General features: G+C 43.0%; 1 protein-coding gene across 3 annotated transcripts in view; it reads left to right on the forward strand.

The window, feature by feature from the left end:
- The window catches only part of ZBBX (zinc finger B-box domain containing), a 57045-nt gene extending 37644 nt beyond the window's left edge, over positions 1–19401 (forward strand). For 2 of the 3 annotated variants that reach the window (XR_008597323.1, XR_008597324.1), the window contains exons 12-21: positions 14–114; positions 1701–1774; positions 2328–2476; positions 3380–3651; positions 6162–6324; positions 8309–8461; positions 13551–13799; positions 14598–14736; positions 15338–15473; positions 17388–17471. Coding sequence is in view for 1 of the 3 variants with exons in the window: in XM_054983391.1 (XP_054839366.1) it covers positions 14–114; positions 1701–1774; positions 2328–2476; positions 3380–3651; positions 6162–6324; positions 8309–8461; positions 13551–13799; positions 14598–14736; positions 17388–17460 (1373 nt within the window). In the remaining 2 variants the exon portion in view is untranslated. Of the gene's footprint in view, positions 1–13; positions 115–1700; positions 1775–2327; positions 2477–3379; positions 3652–6161; positions 6325–8308; positions 8462–13550; positions 13800–14597; positions 14737–15337; positions 15474–17387 lie in introns of all 3 variants that reach the window. The other variant, XM_054983391.1, reaches the window with a different exon arrangement.
- Positions 19402–25778: the final 6377 nt, after the last annotated feature.

Below are 25778 nucleotides of genomic sequence, written 5' to 3' on the forward strand. Positions count from 1 at the left end.
TTTCTAACTTCAGCTGAAGAGATGAAAAAATACTGGACAGATGTTAGGAAAGAAGAGCCTGAGGCACTTCCTGTAAACCTTGAGTCATCTCTGAAAATTGAGGTCCTTGAAGATGTAAGTACATATTGCATGGTCTATTCCATTCTATTTTATTTGTTGCAGCTAAAAGCCCTCGTAAACATATATAATGTGATCTTGCACCATGTCCATTTCAGACAACTTAATCTCAATGGCAGTCACAGCCTCGCATCTGATTATATTGTATAACCACACATGAATTGACGATCTCTTCCAGTGGGAAGTGTCGGGGGGGGGGGAAGGCCCCAAATAATTTGTGCAGTACTGAGCACTTCTCAGATTGGCGACAAAGAAAACAATAGATCGAGAGCTGTTGTATTACATGCATCAATAGCCAGAAATAGGAACATGTGTTTATGTGCTAAGCAGAAGGTGTGTTGGGGACTGTCTGCAAGGCGATTCCGTAAATGTAACACAGAGCAGAAGTTAACTGTGTGACCAGCCCATATACTTCAATGTTGTTTATGTGTACAGATACCTAAACTGAATGAATAGGAGCTAGTGTGGTATAATGGTTAACGTTGAACAAGGATCTGGAAGATGCAGGTTCAAATCCCCATGCGCCATGAAGCTCATTTATGCTGATCACTCAGTCTTGGCCTAATCTACATCACCGGGGTGTTATGAGAATAAAATGGGGAGGGAGAACTATGCATGCCACCCTAAACTCTTTAGAGGAAGGGTGGAATTAAATAGAATAGAATACACTCAAGAGCTGTATATTTTCCTGGGTATCCTGGCATGATATGCTTGCACACATTTTGTCCAATATTTTGAGACAGCTTCATGGAGGTGTGATCCATCAATGACTACTAGCCATGGTAACTTAAGGAAACTACCATATTCAGTGGCAATAAACCTTCTACAACCCAATGCTAGGAGGCAATATCTGGAGAGGATCTTGGTTCCTGTGTCCTGTTTGACTATCTGGTCAGCTACTGTGCAGAACAGGATATTGAACTATATTGAACACTAGTGGGATCCAACAGGGCTCTTCTCATGATATTAGGAGCTGAAGTATTTCCAGGAACTTGCTTTCTGTACTAGAGCTCAGCCTTGAAATATGGCAAGAAATGATATGGAAAGAGTATGCCTTTGAGCTTATCTTTGGCTTTGCCAACCGGTAAGCATATGCTGCTACTGCAAATCTGGAATTAGGAAGGCAACAAAAGGGATCTTTGTATCTTGGCACTTCTCCTTTTCGTGATCAAGTGCTGACTGCTGAATATACTCTGTTTGCACAATAGACTATGTGCAGCTGCCTATGCTGGACAAAAACTGGCCGTTCGATTTCAGTGGCAATGATTAAGGATTCTGTTCACTTAAAATGGGCTTGCCTCCATTCACGTTGCATAAAAGAAAGACACAGTGTTAACTGGCTTTGAGTAATTAGATTCCAAATGGCTTTGTCTTCCTCCCCCCTCCACCATATTGTAAGGAGTAGTAGGGGAGGAATCATCTTGCCCTGACAATTGGGCAGCCGGGATTTTATAGTGTGTAATTCCTGTGTCACTTCATAATAAGAACTGCTTTTAGCTTCCAGATGACAATATTGTTATGTACCTGAGCATTCAGGATGGAGTGAGCTGAAAAATTTAAGATGTTTATTTATTTTTAATAAGGCCTGTGAGGAGGAGCCAGAAGAAACTGCCAGCTTTGTGATTATGGAAGCTGGATCTGATGACTGTGACTACAGGTAACGATTTTTACCTAGTTATGAAGTCTGGGTGCACACGTTTGCCCAGATTAATTTTGGTCAGCATCCCTGATTGCTTCTTTACAAAAATCCATTACAATTTTTACGCACAGCTCAAATATTTGTTGCTTAGAAAGGAGTGTTTCCTCATAAAATAATAGATTTCAGTAACAAAGGAGAAAGTTTATCATGGTTTTATTTTATCATTTTTCTTCTCTTTTCTAAATACATAGCAAATATTTGTGGTTCTGTACTGCCTTTGTTTCAGAAACGCAAAGCAATTTGTTCTTGTAACCTTCTCAGTGTTCCATTTAAAAAATAACTATTTATCCTGGCTACTGATTGTATGCTGGATCAATGATTTGTATCAAATTGCTCCAATATAAAATCAGCTCAACAGATGCAGAGTGCAGACGACCTTTTGAAATAAAAATGTCTTCATATATAGTTTGTATCTATTCTCAACTCACATAGATCTATAAGAAGAGATTTTTTTCATGCTATGATCTGGTCAATTTTTTTTTCTGTTCCAATTTTTCTCTTGTATATCAAGTGGCACCATGTCAGAAAATCACAGAACTGAAGCAGACGTTTTTCTGGCACAAGCTGTCGATATTAGCACAAGGTCACCTCTTTCTTCTGCAGTTGACAAAGAAAATGATTTCACTTTGCTTCGTAACAAACACAAAGAAACTCCTAGAGGTGAGTTTTAAAACATAAGCTTTTGCTGTTGGAGGGCTTGTGTCAATTCTTCCCACAGAATGTTATCAAGTACTTGTTCACTTTTCAGAAACCCTGATAGCATTTTATCACGTGAATGTTGCATCAAGAGGCAGTTTCTGTGTTTTCTCTCAAGGGCACATCATCTTGACACCTGCTGGTGTGCCTAGTTGAGTCATGTTTTGTAGAACTGTAAGCTTGTGAAATTGGTCTGGAAAAGGGCTCAACTCTGAACCTACCCTGAAATAGTTACTGTCGGTGATGCAGACGAGCAGAAAGCTGCTACTTGATACTTGATATCAGAGGTGCTTGTTGATCACCAAAACGGATGTTTACATGCAAGTTGTCCAAGCATCTGCCATCAAGTAACTACTTGTTTAAGATCAAGATGGGTAGCTGTATTAGTCTGTCTGTAGCAGTGGAAAAGAGCAAGAGTCCAGTAGCACCTATAAGACTAACAACATTAGTGGTAGGGTATTCTATATAGCGGTAGGGTATTCTTTTCTACTTGTTTAAGGAAAACAGGATTGGGTAAAATGTGACAAAGAATAAAAAGGGAACAGAATAGTAACAATCTACTACTTTCAGGCTTGGATGAGGGAGTTCTTCTGTAGCCTGTTTCTGGTTAACCTGTTTAATGATTTTTTAATTCAGAAAGCCAAAATACGGGAGGAGACAGAAACCAGTCATTTGTGTAATGGCAACAGCTTCTGTCTGTGCGGCTGTTCTAAATTCAGGTCCCTGGCTTTATGTGAGCCAACATAACTTGTGTGTTTAATGGACTATTTTAGGATAATGATTTGAGAGACTGCATGCAGGGATTTAAATTGATGTAATGTGTTCTCCCCCCCCCCCACTTCCCCCCACTTTGCTTCATTTCTTTAGCAAGCGCACTTTCGGCACAGTCTGAAAGAATGGAAACTCTCGGTGATCTTTCCAGTATGGAAGAAGTTTCCAGCATTCCTTATGAAAGAGCTACAACAAAAGAAGAGCATACTGTAGCCACAAAGAATCGCTCCTGTGTGTCACCGGGGCAGAGTTCTAGTCCTCTTGCATTGGCTTCTCGTGAACCTTCCCCTATGACGGAATTGCTTAAAGACTGCAAGAGAGCACAAGAGCTGAGGAAAGCTTCACCAATAACTACCAGTTCTTCAGTGGTAAAAAAGAATGAATTGTTCTCTACCTTTTATTGAACTGTGTTTCAAATTAGTAATAAGAATATATTTCTGACTAACTTGGCTTCGTGCATTTTCAGTGGAACTCATAGCATAAGACTGTGTTTTGCACTGTGGAAGTTCATGGAATCATAGAGTTGGAGAGGCCCTTACAGACCATCTATCTAATCCCCTACCTAATGCAGGAACAGCCTAAAGCATCACTGACAAGTATTTGTCTAGCCACTCCTTGAAGACTGCCAATGAGGGGGAAACCACCACAGACCTAGGCAGTCGATTCTACTTCTGAATTACTCGTAACATGAAGAAGTTTTTCCTGATGTTCAGACAGTACCTACCCTCCTGTAGTTTAAACCTATTGTCTTCAGTGCTACCTTCTGTTGCTAATAGGAACAGCTCCCTTCCCTCCTGTAAGTGACAGCCTTTTAAATACTTAAAGAGGGCAATCATGTCTTCCCTCAACCTCCTCTTCCCCAAACTGAACATTCCCAGGTCCCTCAATCTTTCCTCCAGGCCCGTGATCATCCTGGTTACTCTCCTCTGTACCCATTCCAGTTTGTTCACATCCTTTCTGAACTGAGGCCTCCAGAACTGCACACAATACTCCAGGTGGGGCCTGCCCAACATGATATATAGTGGAATAATAACATCCTGAAATTTTATTAAGATTTTATTAAGATTAAGATTGTGTTCATTTATTTTGCTGCTGCATCACGCTGAGTGCTCATAGTTAGCTTCCTATGCACCTGTATCGCAAGATCTTGTTCACACACACTGCTACCCAGAACTGTATCCCTCATCCAGTATGCATGCTTTGCATTTTTGTTACCCAGGAGGAGAAACTGGCACTTATCCACATTAAATTACATCTTATTCAAAGCTGCCCACTTTCCCAGTGTGTTCAGATCTTGTTGAATTCTATCTCTGTCCTCAAGGGTGTTTGCTGCTCCTCCTAAATTGGTGTAATCTGCAGATTTAATTAGTAATCCCTTCGCACCCTCGTCCAGATCATGTATAAAAAGATTGAAAAGCACTGGGCCCAGGACCGAGCCCTGTGGCACTCCACTGGACTCCTTCCTCCAGTCAGACGTGATGCCATTGACAACGACTTTTTGGGTGCAGTTATCCAGCCAGTTCCCTATCCCATCTAACCCTTCTAGAGTTCAGTCCACAGTCCACTAGCTTACCTATCAAAACATCATGAAGAACCTTGTCAAAAGCTTTACTGAAATCCTGATAAACTGTATCGACAGCGGTTGTTGTGGGTTTTCTGGGCTGTATTGCCGTGGTCTGGGCATTGTAGTTCCTGACGTTTCGCCAGCAGCTGTGGCTGGCATCTTCAGAGGTGTAGCACCAAAAGACAGAGATCTCTCAGTGTATCGACAGCATTCCTGCAATCCAGTAAGCCTGTCACTCGATCATAGAACGAGATGAGGTTGGTCTGGCAGGACCCTGCTCCATGTTGACTTCCCCCTATCACCATGCTGCCTGTCAGATGCTTGCAGATTGACACCTTTAATATCTGTTCCAGTATCTTCCCTGAGACAGAGGTCAGGTGGACTGACCTGTAGTTTGCAGGATCATCCCTTTTCCCTTTCTTGAAGATTGGGATGACATTCGCCCTCCTCTAGTCTTCTCTAGGTCATTGGAGGAGAACTGTTTTGATATTGTTATTGTGAATTGCTGTTATGTAGGTATTGCACCATATAATTAGCATATTTATAGAATATTTATATACTATTAGCATTTAATATATATATTTTGCAGTACATGGCAGTTTGTATGGTTTCTACATCCCTTGCAAGGTAGGCATTGATCCTAGGTTAAAATAGTGAAGGCATTCCAGTTCTTGTGACCTTTTGAAAAATCGGCACTTCATTTTTATGCATCAAGGCAATCCTAAGCAAATTTCAATATCTCCAAATCTACTTAAACTATCTGTGCTGCATGAGAAGAGCCAAGATAATACATGTGGATAACTTGATGTTTTCTTCATTGTCTTATGACATTTTAAAGAACAGTTGTATGGATAAGGTCATATGCTTTGTAAGTCCTGTGCAGACAAATCTTATCTGTGATTTGTTTCCCTTAATCACGGTTGAAACTTAGTGGAAGACCACTAAGAAAATGAGACTTGAAGTGGCTTCTCATAAATTTGCATTGATCGTAGTTAAGTATTAAATGTGCATTGAGAAAACCATATTTTTCCTGCCTCTCTGTACCCATACCTATCTCTTTGTACCCTAAAGTATCAAGCAAAGTTAGATGGGTGTTTCCCTACTTGCATCCTCTGGGGGCAGGACCAACCACATCTCGTTTTGATTGTCCATTTGGGATCTTAACTAGGCTTAAGGTAACCATGGTTAAGCTTTATATGCACAGAACCATAGAAGGCTTTATATTTTTAAAATACAGCATGCTATGAAAATCCACACAGCGTGGCTTCAAAATAGCCAACAGTTTTATCTTTCCTATCTCTCTTGTCATCCCAGTTGTTGCAAGAAGTAGCCCTAAAAGAGAAACCTGTTAGAACCCCGTATCGAGGACTTGAGGGATTCTTTGCAGTGAGAACAAACTCTGAGGAGGTCATGCTGGACTTGCTTCCTTCACCCCACACGGGAACACAATCTCCAAGCAGTGATGTTTCATTTTTAGGTAGGAATGCAGTAGTGAAGTCTCCATTTTACGTGAGCATCCCTGCTTTACATTTTACTGAGCATCCCTGCTTTAGGGCTTGTTGTCCTCCATTATATCTTCAGGTATACAGTGGCATCTTTATCTGCATGTGTCAAGGCTAAGGTATCTTGTTGTGCGTGTAAGTAAGTCATACGTAAATTGGTGCAACTCCTGTGCTGGGGTCACCTGAAAATGTAATGGTTTTCTCTCAAGCTAAACTTTGCAAAAGGCCTGATTCTTTTTTAAAATAGTAGTATGTATTAACCTCTTTGGGAAATTGCGAATGCACCATTAGTGGTCAGAAGTCATTGTATGAATGAACAAACTAACTCAGTTTTATGTATTGTTGAAGGCTTTCACGGCCAGAGAACGATGGTTGTTGTGGGTTTTCCAGGCTGTATTGCCGTGGTCTTGGCTTTGTAGTTCCTGACGTTCCGCCAGCAGCTGTGGCTGGCATCTTCAGAGGTGTGGCACCAAAAGACATAGATCTCTCAGTGTCAGAGTCTCTCAGTGTCACTGTGACACTGAGAGATCTCTGTCTTTTGGTGCTACACCTCTGAAGATGCCAGCCACAGCTGCTGGTGAAACGTCAGGAACTACAATGCCAAGACCACGGCAATACAGCCCGGAAAACCCACAACAACCAATAATAACATACTTTGTAAACCACTCTGAGGGGGTATTAAGTCGTCCTGAAGGGCAGTATATAAATCAAAAGTTATTATTATATTAATGCTTAGACTCTCTTCTACTGTTTAAAGTTAAATTGAAAAGAAAGCTTTTCATGGTGTTTCTATTAGGACTGAAAAAAGCACTGAAAAAATTCCATCTCTGTTTTGAATCCAGGGTTTCTGAATGAACAATGTAATCATGACTGTTTTTTTCAGGGTGGGGCAGCTGTTTTTGCTCGTACTGGCACCAAAATCTCACAGAACACAGCCCTCCCTCTAAACCATTGATCCACCTAGTTTTTCCTCCGGTAACCCCCCCACACACACCCCCACACACCTCCACACACACCCACACACAGACCCTGAAGAAGACGAGTATCGGCAGGTACACGCTGTGGTGGAAAACAGGCTGACAAAGGGATAGTGGGGTGGGGCAGCATTAAAAACAATCCTGCTGTACGTTCACTCCCCACCCACCCCCACCCCGTAATTATTACCTTTGCATCCTGTTGTTGCTTGTTGTTGCCCTGTTTCCTTGTGCTTTGTGGTTTTGTTCCCACGATGAAGAGGCAAATCCTTCCCTTTGATGCTCAGCATTCTGCTGCAAAATAGGGTGTTCTCACAGGAATTGCCACCGGTCTCTATTGTTGAAGTGCAGGCAGGAATGTAGCATGATTGTCTGAATACACACACACCCCGCCTAAACAGACCTATGTTTTTTCCATAAGTTTTCCTTTTGCTGTGGACGGGCAGGATTGTTTTTGAAAGGGCAGAGTAGGTGAGTGGCTGGCAGGGGCTTGATTTGAGCTTGAAGTGGAGAATTTGTTTTTAAATAATGTTTTTGAAAATGCTGGATGCGGGGGTGGGGGGGACGGGACGAATCCTAAAGAGGTCTGCTCAGCTGTAAGTCCCATGTTATTCAATAGTACTTACTCCCAGGAAGTGTCTTTAGAATTGCAGCTTATGATGGAAGTCTGCACATTCCTCCTTCCAAACCTTTCCAAAGCCAATAGGTGGGGAGGGGTCTTTGAACAGTTATAGTCCAGAAGGGCAAGCTCTTGCTCCTTTATTTAAAAAGACCATATTTTTCATTTGTTAATATGATAGCACTCCAAAATCACGGAAATAAGTTGGCAGCCTAGCAGTGTAGCACTATTAAAGCATTGGGGTGGAATAGGCTACAGATGCAAATGCATCATCGGTGTGGCTGCCTTCTAAGGTAGAAGCGTGATGTCTGAACACTTAAATGTATTGCAAGGGAGTTCTAACCCTGTCTACCTTTCCAACTTCAGGGTCTGAGCAATGGATCAGGCACTTCAGCTTTAGTGAGTGTGCTGATGAAACTGTAGCGCAGGATGTCTTCACAATGGAGCTTAGCAGACCCTCAAGCAGGCTGGGACGACAGAGCCCAAGGACTAGAGCTTCCTTTTCAATCTCACCCAGTGGTAAGAGCATTGCTAAAGCAGCATATTTGCATTCTACATGAACTCTGCATCCAGTATGTTAAGTTCTTTATTTAATATAGAGATTTTGTTTGCTGTACCGAATCTCTTCTGAATGCAACTATGAAGGCGTGGGAAATTAAAGTTAAGCTGCTGTATTTTGATTAAATGATCATTATGTTAGGGTGTGAAAAGTTATAAAGTCAACAGCACAGTTGCATTGTGAGAGTTGGAAGGGCAGTCTTTAGAAGTTGCAACTGGGTAGGGCTTTTCTGTCGGACCTCAGTCCTGTCCAGACTAATGAGTAGGGATGTGCGTTTCGGCATTCAGAATGCCGAAAGAATGCCGAAACTAAAGTGTTTCGGCTTCTTTCGGGGAATACCGAAACGTTTCGGGGAATGCCGAAACGTTTCAGGTAGCCGAAAGAAAGAAGCCGAAACGTTTCGGGATTCTTTCAACTTTCTTTCGGTTTTTCAATGGGAAAATGCCTCCGTCTTCCCGGACGTCTGGGGGAGGCATTTTCCCACCGAATAAGCCCAAAATTGGTAGGGACCTTCCTCTAACCCTTCTCTAACAACCACCCAAGTTTCAGACAGATTGGACTTTGGGGGGCCATGTTATGGCCCCCCAAAGCAGGACCCCCCATCCTCCCATAAGAAAGCGAAGGAGCAGCATATTGTTAGCATGCTGCTACTCATCTTCTTCATTATTTCCTATGGGGAAAAATGAAGAAGCAGGCTTCCTTTGCCAGGGGTGGCATTTTGCATGCAAAATGCCCCCTCACCCTCAGGGGCCCTTCTCCCACCCCTCCTCCCACCCCCCACCAAGGCTCAGCCTGCTCCCACTTGGGGGGGCCATTTCATGGCCTCCCCAAGTAGGTGCTCTAATCTCTACCACTGACAGCTGGGGGAGGCTTGTGTTGCCAGGGGTGGCATTTTGCATGCAAAATGCCCCCCAGCCCTCAGGGGCCCTTCTCCCACCCTTCCCCCCACCCCCCACCCAGGCTCAGACTGCTCCCACTTGGGGGGGGCATTTCATGGCCTCCCCAAGTAGGTGCTCTTTTCTCTACCACTGACAGCTGGGGAAGGCTTGTCTTGCCAGGGGTGGCATTTTGCATGCAAAATGCCCCCCAGCCCTCTGGGACCCTTCTCCCACCCTTCCTCCCACCCCCCACCAAGGCTCAGACTGCTCCCACTTGGGGGGGGCATTTCATGGCCTCCCCAAGTAGGTCCTCTCAGCCCCTAAAGTCCACCCCTTACAGCCCCACACAAACCCAATTCCCCCCCCAGCTGCCACACACAGACCCAAATCCCCACATTAGCCCCTCACAGACCCAAATCTACCCCCACCTGCCCCACACCCATAACCCCAGGAACAGGCTGGCAAAGGCCAGCCCTCTCCCTTTGTTCCCTATGCTGGGAACTTCTAAACTCTCTTTCCCTGGGCAATTCTGCACAGCCCAGGGGTGCCACAATGGTGGGCACACTTCTGAGTGCCAGCTGGTCCCTGTGAAAGAGCACCTGAACCACAGACACCCTCCCTCAAATTCCCCCACCACCTACAGAGATGGCTGGCCAGCCAGCCCCATTGTTCCCTATGATGGGAACCAACTGCACAACAAAGAATAAAACAAGAACAACACAAAATAAAGTTTTAAATTTTTTTTTCTCCCTTCCAAAGTACAAGTAGGCAAAGCATTATGACATTACACCAGCAGTCCCCCACACAGAAAAATAACACAACTCACTTAACATCAGAGAATCACAAAGCATGATTCCTGTCAAAAACACTTTATTTCTTGAACAGCTTTAGGTTACACAGCAGGGGGGAACACCAAGGGGCATGGCAGCACTATCTTACACAAAAATAACACAACTCACTTAACATCAGAGAATCACAAAAACACAATTCCTGGCAAAAACACTTTATTTCTTGAACAGCTTTAGGTTACACAGTAGGAGGGCACAACAGGGCATGATAGCAATGTACTACAAAAAATAATACAACCCACTTCACCGTTTTTGACAGCAATTGTGTTTGTGTGATTCTCTGATGTGAAGTGAGTTGTGTTATTTTTGTGTAGTACACTGCTTTCCTGCTCTGTGGTGCCTTCCTACTGTGTAACCTAAAGCAGTTACAGAAATAAATTGCTTTTGACAGCAATTTTTTGGGGTGATTCTTTAATGTGAAGTGAGTTGTGTTATTTTTGTGTAAGATAGTGCTGCCATGCCCTTTGGTGTTCCCCCCTGCTGTGTAGCCTAAAGCTGTTCAAGAAATAAAGTGTTTTTGACAGGAATCGTGTTTTGTGATTCTCTGATGTTAAGTGAGTTGTGTTATTTTTCTGTGTGGGGGACTGCTGGTGTAATGTGTCATAATGCTTTGCCTACTTGTACTTTGGAAGGGAGAAAAAAAAATTTAAAACTTTATTTTGTGTTGTTCTTGTTTTATTCTTTGTTGTGCAGTTGGTTCCCATCATAGGGAACAATGGGGCTGGCTGGCTAGCCATCTCTGTAGGTGATGGGGGAATTTGAGGGAGGGTGTCTGTGGTTCAGGTGCTCTTTCACAGGGACCAGCTGGCACTCAGAAGTGTGCCCACCATTGTGGCACCCCTGGGCTGTGCAGAATTGCCCAGGGAAAGAGAGTTTAGAAGTTCCCAGCATAGGGAACAAAGGGAGAGGGCTGGCCTTTGCCAGCCTGTTCCTGGGGTTATGGGTGTGGGGCAGGTGGGGGTGGATTTGGGTCTGTGAGGGGCTAATGTGGGGATTTGGGTCTGTGTGTGGCAGCTGGGGGGGAATTGGGTTTGTGTGGGGCTGTAAGGGGTGGCCTTTAGGGGCTGAGAGGACCTACTTGGGGATGCCATGAAATGGCCCCCCCAAGTGGGAGCAGTCTGAGCCTTGGTGGGGGGTGGGAGGAAGGGTGGGAGAAGGGCCCCAGAGGGCTGGGGGGCATTTTGCATGCAAAATGCCACCCCTGGCAAGACAAGCCTCCCCCAGCTGTCAGTGGTAGAGATGAGAGCAGAGCACCTACTTGGGGAGGCCATGAAATGGCCCCCCCAAGTGGGAGCAGGCTGAGCCTTGGTGGGGGGTGGGAGGAGGGGTGGGAGAAGGGCCCCAGAGGGTTGGGGGGCATTTTGCATGCAAAATGCCACCCCTGGCAACACAAGCCTCCCCCAGCTGTCAGTGGTAGAGATGAGAGCAGAGCACCTACTTGGGGAGGCCATGAAATGGCCCCCCCAAGTGGGAGCAAGCTGAGCCTTGGTGGGGGGTGGGAGGAGGGGTGGAAGAAGGGCCCCAGATGGTTGGGGGGCATTTTGCATGCAAAATGCCACCCCTGGCAACACAAGCCTCCCCCAGCTGTCAGTGGTAGAGATTAGAGCACCTACTTGGGGAGGCCATGAAATGGCCCCCCCAAGTGGGAGCAGGCTGAGCCTTGGTGGGGGGTGGGAGGAGGGGTGGGAGAAGGGCCCCTGAGGGTAAGGGGGCATTTTGCATGCAAAATGCCACCCCTGGCAAAGGAAGCCTGCCTCTTCATTTTTTCCCCATAGGAAATAATGAAGAAAGATGAGCAGCAGCATGCTAACAATATGCTGCTCCTTCGCTTTCTTATGGGAGGATAGGGGGACCTGCTTTGGGGGGCCATAACATGGCCCCCCAATGTCCAATCTGTCTGAAACTTGGGTGGTTGTTAGAGAAGGGTTAGAGGAAGGTTCCCACCAATTTTGGGCTTATTCGGTGGGAAAATGCCTCCTCCAGGCATCCTGGAAGACGGAGGCATTTTCCCATAGAAAAAAGCCGAAAGAATGCCGAAAGAATGCCGAAAGAATCCCGAAAGCCGAAAGCCGAAAAAGATACTTGTTTCGGCTTTCGGCTTTAACGATAGAGAATCTTCTTTCGGCTTTCTACTTTCGGCTATAGCCGAAAATTTTTGGCTTGCACACCCCTACTAATGAGCAACACTGAGCAGTATCTTGGTGGGATGGGTGGCCGTTTGTAGGACTTAAGTAAGCTAGTGTAGTTCAGTGGCCTGCGGCATCATTTCCTCTCCATTCTCTTCTGTAGTAGAAGAAGGCTTCCTCTATAGTATTTGTGTGTGTCCATACCCTTCCTCATTGTGTGCATAGTGCAGTGTGCACAGGCCCTGTGCAGCCATTCAGTTAATGCTGCATTCTTCTGGCTCACATATGCACTCAAGCAGATTGATCCTAATCAATGTATTGGGTCTTCCTTGGGGACGGAAAGAGGTATTCAACGTGGTACGTCTTACAGAAATTCATGAATTGACTGAGTATCTTTTAACAACAATTACCCTAGTAATATCCTGTCTTATGTAAGTAAAAATTTGGTATATGTTAAACAGCAGCAAATCCTAATTTGCCAACAAGTGGACACTTACCCACAGCCAAACTTTGAGTGTACAGATATGATGTACAATGTTTTTTGAATGCTCTCACCTCTAGATGTTTGTGTACAATAAAAATATTTTTTAAAGATACTTTATATCCTGCCTTTCTGCATGTGGCCTCCAAGGCAGCTCAGAAAGAGAAATTAAGTACAAATTCATAACTAATGAAACTTCATCAATGGCTCCAGAGCAATAGCAATAAATCCCATCCAATCAACTTTAAATAGTATTTAAAAACTTTGAAAAAATAAGATGGTTTTCACTGGATAACTCAAAGAAATCTAAAAACTGAGTGCCAAGGAAATTTATTTGGGGAGGGATTGTGTAGTAAGGGGCACCAAAGCAGAGAAGAGCCTGCATCGGACAGTGGCCCCCCAGTGAATCTTGGAAGATGAGAACACATCCTTGGTGTATCTTAAGAGTACATTAAAAATGCAAAGTATAAAGAGGTCATTAACAGAGTAATCCTAAGTAGAGTTACACCCTACACATTGACATCAGTAGTCTTGGATATAACTCAGTTTAGGATTGCACTGTAAATCACTTTATCTAGATGATTTACAGGGCATGCTTCAGATACTTTGACACATGTAGTGTATTTTCTCGACTAAAAATGGAACTGAATAGGAGAATTCTACATAACGAGGGGTTTGTGTCACCTTATTAACAACAAATTGTATATATATTTCAGAAAGGGCTGTTCTGAGGCCTTTTTCAGCAAACCAACCCTGCTACAGAACCTCAGAGCACACTCCTCGCCCTTCTTCAGCCGTTCAGAGAGGATACAAAAGCTCAGCTACGGCACCTTTGTCTCGAGCTGCTTCTGAAATTTCAGAAATTGAAAACATTGATGTCACTGAGTGTGATGATCCCTCCTTGGAAGATAGTACGGATCAACAAGCTTTAGCAGATTTAGAAAGCGAATTGCAAAGCAGTGCAGGTACTTAACGCAAGATCAGTATGCGCCCATTCTCAAAGATGTATTTTCAGTCCCTTGATTATCTGTGTTTTGAGCCTGTGTTTTTATGCTCATCTTTGCATTGTCATGTTCCATGTTTTTTTTTTAAACTAGTAAATAGTTTAGGATATTGTAATAGAGGCAACATTACCCCTCCTATTTTCTCTGCCTTGGCATGCAGCTAGTGGAAGAATGGAAGAGTAAGAACTGTAGGTCCAGATGTAGCATTGCTCTGCAGTCCTCCTGCTTATTTTTCCATTGGGCCTTGGGGAGAAAGGTACTGCTGGTGAGATGGCAGTTCTGTTCAAGCAGGGCTCTCTCTTTTTGTCTCCATCTCTTCAAAGAAGAAAAGAGAAGTGGGAAAAGGTGTTTGGGTGGGCAAATAATAGAACCCATTAGAGTCTGCATGCAGCCTTGGAGAATTCTAGGATCGGTGTGAGGGTTGCCATCCTCATGAAGTAACATTGCACACCAGCCTGCTAAATATGGTATCTTTTTTTTCTGTATTGCTCCTGGCACTTCCAATTTAGCACTAAAGTGCTGAACCAGCTCCCAAGGGAAGACGCTTAATAGAAGCAGTTATATAGTAAGGGCTTATGCTGTGTTGGAAGGTTTCTAGCACTGTGTCAAACTGGAGTACGTTTTCTCATTGCTAATGCGTAAGATGTCCCACTTTTTTTAAGAAAAAGAAAAATAGTGTCTTGTTCTTTCTCGTGCTCTGTGAGAACTTTAGACAGTGCTTCCTTTGCCTGTTACTGACAAATGCATATAAAATTTCAGATCTTCAGGAAGAACTCAGTGGCATCACCTCTGAAGATTTATCTGCCTCCAACAGATATTCAGAGATGGCAATTCAAAATTGTACATCTTTTCATAAGAACCATGAAATAAAAGACTACAGTAAAAGTTATACTATAAGGTAAGGTTAATCTTGCTGCTTGCACTTTAAAAAAGAACCCAGCACGCCGTGTCTGGCATAAGGCACACTCCTTGTGTGTACTGTACTTGCCATTTTAGTGAAGAAATGTCTCTGCAAGCATTACAGCAGGTCTCCATGGTTGCCAGAGGAATGGTGCTCTTGTTTGGGCTTTCTTGTCCTATTTGCTAATGCAATGTACTTTCCTCGTTACCAGCTCATCATCTTTTCACTGAGATATTTTAAATTATACAAGCTTTGAAATCAACTTCTTTTTAGAAATCAGTCTCTTGTCTTTTCAGGAGAATTTCGTGCAGGATACTTTCTTCTCCTGCTTTATCAAAGCTGGCTGTTTCTCACCAGCGTTGCAGCAGAGGCTTTTGCACAGCCCAGCCCTGTCCCCCCCCCAAAATATGGGGCCTTCTTCCCATCATAAAAAAACAAATTTAAGAAGGGCCAATAACAATGCCCTCAGGTTTCAAAATGTCTACTGTTGTTATTTCACACAATAAACGGATGTTTTCCCCTGTTGATTGTTCAGTCCTAAATTAAATGCCGAGAGCTCATTCTGTTTTCTGTGCCCTAATTTTATGTGATTTATTAGTGCTGCTAATCCTATAACGAATGCAACGAATGCCAGGCTGAAAATTCACCAGTCTCCTGATTTGGTTCGAAACAGAGACTTCTAATGGGGACTGAACCTTCTGACCAGAGGCAGACATCCTTATCCTTTGCAAAATGTAATTCCACCTTTTGATTATCTACATACTTCTTTTGTGTTGATCTCTAAGCACATGCCATACCTTGTTTGTGGCTCTGGAGGTTCTGTTCCCCAATGTAATGACCATTTGCTTTCCTTATCCCTCTAAAACTTTTGGTGTGTGAGGGGGAAGGCTAAAAGCAAACATGAGAAATAAATAAACTCATAAATTAGTTTCAAAAGTGCCCTTTGAATCCATGTGGAATCTTCCATTTCAGGAAGGAGTTTCATTTCTCTGTACTGCAGTTTTATCTGCACTTCCTTGCAAGAAGCCAGAGTCACAAATATTATTCTCCTCTTTTCCATTTTGCTCTTGCAACAAAGCTGTGAGGTGGATTAGGCCCAAGGTCACCCAGTATCCCATTTCCAAACAGTCTAGCACTTTCACTCAAGCAAGAGGGGTGGGGCCATAGTTTAAATGCTGGCAGCTGAGTATGGATCACTGGAGAAGCCATCCACAGAACCGGGGAAACCAGCAAGGAAGACCATCATTGTTCTGGACCCCTAGCCCAATCAGCTGTGCTCCCTCCTGAATAGTGCAAGGTAACTGGATTCCCCAGGCGGCTGGTGTGCACTCCCCTCCTGCTCTGGCTTGCCACCACCTTTCTCTTGGGGTCCCACAGTAGGGAACTATAAGGGTTCAGGACTCTATAAGGAACTATAAAGGTTCAGGTGGGTTCCTGGTTCTCCATCTACACTGGCTACCTGGGTAGAGGCTGCTATTACATGGTAGATTTAGGGATTCCTTCTGAGGACTTGGAATCTCTGGGGCAGCATGGGCTGTTGGGGGGAGATCCTTCTCTAAGGTGATTCCATCTCACTTTAGCAGTGGTGAGATCCTGACACCTAGTAAGCATCTTGGCTGAGTGGTGATTTTAACGCAAGTATTTCAGATCATACTTTGACACTCTAGCCTCTGCACCTCACTGACTTTCCCATGAGCAGACCCACTTTGAACAGAATGGCACCTTTTGATCTGAACCCATCAAAATTAAGTGAGAAATGGCTTGATGTAGGTTGCACAATAAGAGTGGTTGTGGTCAAGCAGGAAATAATTTGTGCTTTACTTGGATGAGCTGTTTGTTTATACATGTTCAACGAATCAGAAAGATAATTACACAGATATAGTTGTTTCTTATTATGTATTAGTCACATTATCCTGTGTAGAAAATAAATGTGTGTTTATTTTTGGTGTGTATTTGCTCAGTATTTGGTAAAAAGCTCATGGGAATTGGGACTTTTAAGCTGAAAGAACAATTTATGGATAGCTATTACATCTGATAGCCAGTTTGGTGTAGTGGTTAAGAGCGCGGGACTCTAATCTGGAGAACCAGGTTTGATTCCCCACTCCTCCACTTGAAGCCTGCTGGGTGACCTTGGGTCAGTCACAGCTTCTAGGAGCTCTCTTAGTTGTACCCACCTCACAGGGTGTTCGTTGTGGGCATAATAATAACATACTTTGTAAAACACTCTGAGTGGGTGTTAAGTCGCTCTGAAGGGTGGCATATAAATCAAATATTATTATTACTTTTTACCCTGACCTGGATAGCCCAGGCAAGACCAATCACATCAGATCTCAAAAGCTAATCAGCATCAGCCTTGATTAGTAATTGGATGGGAGACCTCCAAAGAAGACCAGGGTTTCAGAGGCAGGCAATGGCAAACCACCTCTGCTAGTCTCTTGCCTTGAAAACCTCACTAGGGGTCAACAAAAGCCAGCTATTTCTGCCACCATCATTCCATGTTTTTAGGATATGTCAGCTGCAAAGAGCTCTACACTATTTACTTATATCAATTTGTTGTCACATAATTTATCACATCTGTATCAGAACTTTGCTTGTTGCTGGGTTTCTGGAAACAAACAAGTGAACCAGTTTTTTTTTGTTTTTTTTAGAGTATATGACAGTCATACGGATGATGAGGAAGATACGTGGCAGGACAAGCAGCAGGTGAAGGAGTTATGTTGAAATATTAGGACTCTTACCTGCCCTCAACGCTTATTTCCATTCATAAAATCATCAAGTCGAAGTGCTGTTCTTGAGTATGGTGATTAACTTGAGCTTGTGCACAAACAAATCTTTTTAGTTCAAATAAAAATACACGTTGAAACCCCAAAACAAACATATGTTTGCTTTTCCAATTTCTGTTCTTCTTAGGACATTTCTTTGTAACAATTCCTTTCCCCTTAGGGTTGGCACACCCTGACCTGGATAGACCAGGCTAGCTGATCTCGTCAGATCTTGGAAGCTAAGCACAGTTGGCCTTGGATAGTAATTGGATGGGAAACCATGAAGAACAGCCAGGGTCAATACACAGGGGCAGGCAATGGCAAACCACCTCTCTTAGAGTCTCTCTACACGAGACATCTGTGATGCGAAGAACACGTATTGGGAGATGCAATGGTAGCTGGGAAGGGTAGTTTAAAAAGACAGAGCTGGTGACAGGGCAAAGGCTTTGCTATACACTGGAGCTGTGTGAAGGGGCTGTGAAATGCCAGAAGGGAAACTTCATCCCGTTAAAACCTCTCCAGGTCCAAGCCTGGCTCTAGAAGGCAGCTCCAGCCCATTTCCATTCCTCACTGCCCTCTGGTTCTGATCCCACACAGTTTTAGACTAGAGAAGTGAAATTGACAGAGCCTTCTGGGAGGAGAAAATGAAATTAACAAACCCTCTGAGGAGTAATCTCTGTGGGCTCTGTCTTTTAAAACCAATCTTCCCGGCTAAAAGGGGGTATATAAAACCCTCCCTGTGAAGGCTGGCCACCATCTTGTTTTAAATGTGTTTTTAATTAATATGAATGTTTAATGTTACTGTATTTTTAATATGTTATCCGCCCTGAGCCTGCTTGTGCTGAGGGCGGAATACAAATTTGAAATAAATAAATAAATAAACATTGCGTCTCCCTACACTTGATGAACATGCACTCAATGTACATGCACTCAGGCATCTCGTGTAGAGAGACTCTTCAACTCATGCCATGAAAACCACAGCAGAGGTCACCATAAGTCATCTATGACTTGACAGCACTCCACCAGGGTTGGCACACTGGTCAGTTTCTGAGGGCAGCTCAGTCTGTGCAATTACATGGCAGCTGCAGAGAACTGATTCTCTTAAACAAAGGACAGCTCAGACAAGCTCAGAACAATGCCACGAGGGGAGGGAAAGGTCCTGCCTTCCTCACAACCCTTTTTCCTGTATGAAAACAGTCCTCGGAGGGGGAGTTATTTTGCTGCTTCACAAGGAGAATCTGAGCACAGATTCTCCACATAGAGCAGCAAAATCAGTGAAATAACTCCCCTCTTACTTAGTTTTCAAGCGAGAAAACATTATCTGGGAAGGGCAGGAACCTTTCTTCCCCCTGCAGCTCCATTTTGACCCCTTTTAGCTCTCCCTTTTTAAAAAGAAGCAGTTCCCCTTGGCTGCCATGTGACTGCACAGTGCACCTTAAAATGAGTGCGTGCCCATGCAGAAACGTATCTTCTAGAGCTTCTCTGGGTCAGATCTTACTGCATGCTCCAGGAAGCCAACAATACAGTTGACAGCTTGCCTTTTTTATTTCATAATAGTGTCATTTGTTAGCAGGGTAAATGTAAGGGTTGCTTGACTTCTAGCCTTGCAGCAGTGGTGGGAGCAAACTGAACCTCCTACCGGCCATTTGCTATACTTGCCGGGATCTCAACGAAACAACTGCAAGATGCAGTACTTTCAAAGATGACTCCTGTCTAATGGTACCAGCTTTCTGCAAGGGTAACAGAGGAATTTCTGTTGCTTTTGTACAAGACATGCAACCTTCCTCTTTAATGGAGTTTTTAACCAATAAGTGGGATGGTAAGATGCTTTATGGCAGGTGCTTCTTGAGTGGGTTGTTACTATTGTTGCAAATTCCAATTTTAAGTGTTGAATGGCTTTAAAAATTATGTGTATGTGCATGTTATAAAAACTGCAGTGTTTATTATACAGTTTTGTGAGCTGTCTTTAGCGCCGGAGTGTGCAAGATACAAATCCCCATAAAAATATACCTGGAAAGAAGTCTAAAATCTTGTCATGTGATCGTGTTGCAAAGAGGAGGTTGGTTCTTTTGGTTTGGTTTTTTGCATCGCAGTGCCGCATTTTTAGAAGCATATCGCCAGGAATCTTTCCAGCTTTTTTTTTAAAAAAAAACCCTGTACCTAGATTTTTTTTCATTAAGCACATTTTTTTCATTAAGCACATGTTGCGATGTCTTACCAAAAGATTTCTCTTGAAAGACAGTGCATTAGATGGCAGCTTGCATATCCATCAAAAGATATAACTCATGGCAAATAACTCATGATGCAATTTATGGCCATTGTATGTTCTTTTTATTGACAAAGAAAACTTTAGTCTTTTTTTTTGTTTAACCCTACAAAGATTGACAAAGCCAGACTTATGAACTCAGAGGGGGTGGAGCAGGGTGGGGTGTGTGTGTGGGATTTTGTTTCAAGTCCTTTGCTTGTAGTATAGAACAAAAAATGAACATGTCATGGAGTGGCTCTGCTTAAGGGTCCAGTTTAAACTCGTTTTCCCTCTCCCAGACCAGACACAGTACAACACCTTCTGTTGGTTACTTTAAACCAAAGCTACTGTAGTGTAGTGGTTAAGTGGTTGGGCTGCAAATCAGCACTCTACCAGTTCGAATCCCACTACTGCCATAAGCTCAGTAGGTGGCCTTGCATAAACCACTCCTCTCAGCCCCAGCTCCCCAAGCTGTATTGTGTGGATAATAATACCCTGACTTTGTTCACTGCTCTGAGTGGGGCACTAATCCATCTAGAAGAGCAGTATATAAACGCTGTTAGTATTATGATTTATTATTATTACTTCCCCAAGTCTGCTGTGTTCTTGGAAGGAGCAGGAGCAGAGCTGCAAAGTCCACCCCCCCCTTCACTGCATGTATCCCCATTGGTTATGTAGGGAAGGGAAGGACATGTAGGAAGTGAAAACTGTGGCAAATTGGACACGCATGATGCTCTGTGTGAAATACAAAAATAAAAGGGAAAATGAATTTTTAATGCATCTATTGCATTTTGTTAAGTAATTCAGGACCCAGAATCTGGGTCAAAATTTGGTTGAAACTGATTTTGGAAGCATCCCTGTGTCTCACAGTGACGGTGTGATGATAAAATAGAATGAGCATGGGCATGAATTCAGTAAACCTCTGTGGCTCTAAATGGGCAACCACTCTGAGGAACATGCGCATTGTATCCTTGCTAGGTAGGTGAAAGAAGCACCGTCAGCTCTTCTGAGTGGTTTTTGGTGCCTCAATTGTACTGCACAACTAAAGTTGCAGTAATGTGAGTTGTGACTTGCAGCACAATCTTATGCCTAGAAAACTTCTTGTTAACTTAAGCAATGCTTAATGTCTTGCTTTTAAACTAGCTTTGCCAAAGGAACTGGAGAATGTAGTGCAGGGGTTTGGAGGAGGCCCTGGAACAGTTCTCCTCTTGAAGCAGTGCAGTGACCCTTGCTGAAGGGAAGGAAGTCAGGCATATTACTGGCAAGGGTGGGTGCTGGGGTGGGTTCTTCTGTTAACACACATGGGCATGGGATAGGACATGGGGCAGGACCTTCACACTGGAGTGCAGAAGCAGTTTATAGGACAAAGTGTAAAACATTAAGAAAACACTCAACAGATTGTGTTCACAGTCATGTTTCATATAACTTGGTAGAATATTTAAGATATTCACGTTGGCAAATCCATGGATTCCGTTTGCTAACCCCTTCCCCTGCCATAGACAAGATATAGAACAACTTATCTATCCTGTTTTAAGGCTCACCAAACATGGATCTGCCTTTTTTTTGTTCTAATTTTGCCAACTGTCCCCCAATTTCTTGCTGAAATTATAGATTGGAAGCCAAACTTTTTTTTTGCAGTACAGAAGAGATAATGGAAATGAATGCAGTGGTTTGAAAGGCAGTATCTGTAAAAGTTATATTCCTTTTCAAACTTCATCGAAGAAAACCTGGTTTGAGTTGTGCCTTTTAGAGCAGGATTGGCTGACAAGATTTTTTAAAAATCTGTTAATGGAGTGAGATTCATATAGAAACCAGATTATCATATTGGATGGATACTAGAGGCTGAAATCTTAGAGTAAGAGAGATTTGGCCATGGGGACATAGGATCAGAAGGGTTCAGCAGGTATGATTAGGTCTTTTTTTCTGGTGGTATGTGCTGGCACACTTTACCGGCACCTCTTTCTGCAGTACCGGCTCCTCTTTTGACCTGATGGCTTGAGCTCCCAATGCAGTGAACATCCTGTGTTCCAGCCAGTTACATTTAAGGAAGCATGCAACCAAGCAAGTCTTTTTTTTTTTTTTGCCTTCCAGAGGGCAGGAACAGGATCAAAGTATGACTGCATAAATTTGAATTTGTATGGCTTTTTTCCTTATAGGTTTTTGTGCCTAACTACAAAGGTTCTACAGCATATCACCCCCTACCACTGACATTTTATTAGCGGAGGGAATTTTCCAGTTTTTTCTCCCCTGCCCCGAATTATTTCATGGATGAGAGGCTCACACTACAATCCTCTGCATAAGATTGCACTGTCAGTACATCATTTACATTCTGTTTTGTTACAGTCTAGTATCTTGACTTTTTGAGAGCAGACAAGGCCCAATTCACTGTAATACACTAAGTATAATCTTAACATTTAATAAAATTAAATATTAGCAATAAAAATAACATCCTGCTAAATAATTAGGCAATGATTACCATGTTTCCATACCTGATCAAATTCTAGAGAGGGAGAGGCCACTTGGAGCAACAGTACAGATAAGCAGCTTACCAAGTGGTTACATGTACACAGTGGTAAGAAACCATTAGGTTACTTAGATTCACTTTGTAATTTGACCAAAATATGCAATGAATCCATCTTCTCTTTGTTCTCCACAGTCCCCTTTGCCCTTCCATTCTTCACTCCTTTCTGCCTAGGCCCTCTTACCAAAACTACCTCACAAGCCACCCTAGAATGTTTCATGCTTACTTCTGCTGTAGGCTCGTTCTTTATAAAATTAAGCAGTTATCTGAATTAATGCGTCACTTTGGGTGGGGTATTATTTATTTTATTTATTTAAAACATGTAAGCTGCCTTTCTAATCAAATGGGGTCCTCAAGGTAGCAAATATTAAAGCACTAAAAAGTAATTAAAGTAATATTTAAAGTAATATAAAAAAATTCAATAAAAACACACACATACAAACAACACCAAGAGCAGGGAGGAAAACCAATAATAGTAATGGGTGCCAAACAAACTAAACAAAAATTCTTCACCTGCTGGCAGAAGACAACAGTAGAAGGGGACACACGGTTCTCCTTGGGGAGGATGTTTTAAAGTTTTGGTGCCATGACTGAGAAGGCCCTTTCTTGGGTTCCCACCCCTCTAGCCTCAGATGCCAGGGGTAACTGAATCAAGACCTCCAAAGATGACTGGAGTGAACAGGTAGGTTCCTATGGGAAAAGTTGGCTCTTAAGGTATGAACTGTGGTGATGGGTATTTATCCATCTACTGACTGAAATTGTGTGGCTAATGTTTTATTCATCGCTTGCAGTTCTGCTTCTTAGCATGTTGTGGTAGATGTAAGGCGAGACACTAAATTATATCCTGAAAAGCTGCAAGTTTAAGTCCTGTTCGTGTTGAAAGTGAACAGTTTGTCCCAGTCCATTCAGGTTCAAGTGGGCACCTGATGTTCCAGTTGGTAAGCTCAGATGGCATCTCAGCACAACAGATCTATATCTGTTTTTTTTTACTGGTTTAATGGTCATGTCCTGCTTCTCAGAATCTTGGGGATTGTACTTTGATGTAGTATGGAAAATTGGGCTGGAAAACTGTTAATTGTTGGTAAAATGTTACACTTTTCCAAATTCTCTTCAGCCCTCCTGACGCTTGTTGCACTTTGAACCATTTTAACCATACCTATCCTTCTTTAGTCACAATGTTACTATTCCCTCCTTCCCGTTTAACGTATGACATGCTTTAGTACTCCCTCCTCACAGAACTACAATTCCCAGAGTTCTCTGGAGCCAGGGAATGGGCTCAATTGTCCCGAGTGTAGACATGTCCACATTATTCCAGAGCCTACTAACTAGGGCTGCTGGTGGGGTGAAGTTGGAGGAAACATTCCGGGGTCTCTGGTTGCCTTGGAGAGCTGGGCAAGGAACTGCTGCTAGCTATACATTCTCAGACTCTTTATTGAGCAGTAGGGAAGAGGGCAATGTGATGCTGAACCATTCACTCTCAGCTCAACCTTCCTCGCAGGGCTGTTAGGAAGATAAAATAGTATGTACTATCCTGGGCTCCTTTTTGGAAGGATGGGCTAAAATGCAAGCAATGAATTTGGGGGAAATGATAAACAATGAATCGTTTACCAGTTGTGTGTGCTGTCAGCAAACAAGTCGATATATTTTCATATGGTTTGGGGTTCAGATCTGGAAGACATGGGAGGAGCCAGAGGGAATTTTGGAATGACTCTCAGCAGCTCTGGCCATGCCATCCTAATGAGCTCAGTGTTTTGTATACCATTAGGCAGTGCCATCATCAAAATTACGGGTTCCCCCACAGTCAGCCACACTTGTGGCATATCTCACTCTGCCTCCGAAACATGTTTTATTGATGCCAAGTTAATTCAGCGGCTAAAGTTAATGCTGTGGAGAAATATAGCAAGAGTTCTCTGAATTGGTATAGTTCTATAATGAGAACTGTGTAAGATCATGAATCACTTTCATGTTCTGTGGATATGAATTAAAACCTAATCCTCACTTTTTTGTAGTTTCCCAGATCGTCTTTAGTTTGCTACCAAGTTTAACTCTCTTTTGTTGTTGTAATTGTTCTCATTTTCCTGTCAGCAATGCCCAACTTCATTTAGATGTGTCATTAAAATATTAATCTCTGCCGACAGACAAGGTCTGACGTGCGGCTCATGTTGATAAGTGTTTACCCTCTTTTAGCTTCTTGCAGTAAAAAAACAGACCTTTTCTGATTACAATTAGAACATTGGCTGCATGATAGTTGAGAACAAAGAAAACTTTTACATAAGTTGTGAAACGGATTCAGTAGTAACGGTTCCCTTTCCTTATAGTCATTAACCTTTCCCAGATTGTTTCCTTCAGCGCTGCTGGGTGTATTTTTCCACTTTAATGATCGTTGTTTATACAAAGATTCCTCAGATATATTTTATTTATTGCATTTATTTACCATAGTTCTTCAGTTAAGAAAGTTGAGACATTGTGAATGTAAGTTGTTCATAATGCCTAAATGCCTTTAAAAAAAACACCTCTCTTTTCTATCCAGGCCTTATGATCAACCAGGTTTAGTATTGTGCCTGACAACTTGGTGCTACTTATATATGAACACAAAAGCCATTAGGTGATGATGTGCAAGAAACATGACTGAGGAAGATCATAAAGTTCAGATGTTGCTCTTCAGCATAGAGTTTGTATAGCACAGGTCCCCAAGATGGTGCCTGTGGGTTCCATGGTGCCCACCAACACCCTTCCTGGCACCCACCAAGTGTTTTTAGAAATTGCACGGGATCAAGTATGGCTTTTGCTCATCAAGGCTTCTGATTGACCCATGGAGATCTGATTAGCTGTGCAGATTTTTTAAAAAATGCTTCAGCAGCAGCTGTCAGAACTTCACAAAGACCTCCACTGTGTGACTGAAGAGCAAGCTCTGTGTAAGCAAGAAAATATTTTTAAACAATATGACCATTTTAAAAGACATTCTGTTAAGCAGAGCTGCTGCTTGAAATGTTGAATTACTATTAGAGTTATACATAACCTCACTCTCTGACGTGTTGTGGCTGGCCCTACCTCCTGGCCTCCATTTTGTGGTTGCGCCCACCATCTTTTGTCAGAATTCCAAAGTTGCCTGCAAGGCTCAAAAAGGTTGGAGGCTCCTACTGTATAGATATAGTCACCCCTCCTGGTTTTGCAATTCCAGATAGCCATAAAATGAGGAGGTTTATCATGTTGGACTGCTTGGTGTGCTTTCTCTGGCTTGGCATGCCACATATAGTACAGGTTGCTCCATACCCTTCTCCCATTTGCTGACCTAGCTTGTTAAGGCCTGTGCATCTTTGCACTTCAAAAATCATGCAGTCTTTTCATAGCTCCAGAAGTGCCTATCTTGAGACAATAATGGAAGGGGTAAAGGTTTCCTAACCTTGTGTAGTTCTGTCTAAACTCTCAACTAAGGGAAAAACATGATAGAAGTTTATAAAATTATTCATGGAGTGGAGAAAGTGGATAGAGAAAGCTTTTTCTTCCTCTC

This window comes from Eublepharis macularius, chromosome 6 (genome assembly GCF_028583425.1).
Source record: "Eublepharis macularius isolate TG4126 chromosome 6, MPM_Emac_v1.0, whole genome shotgun sequence".
NCBI classification, from domain to species: Eukaryota; Metazoa; Chordata; class Lepidosauria; order Squamata; family Eublepharidae; genus Eublepharis; species Eublepharis macularius.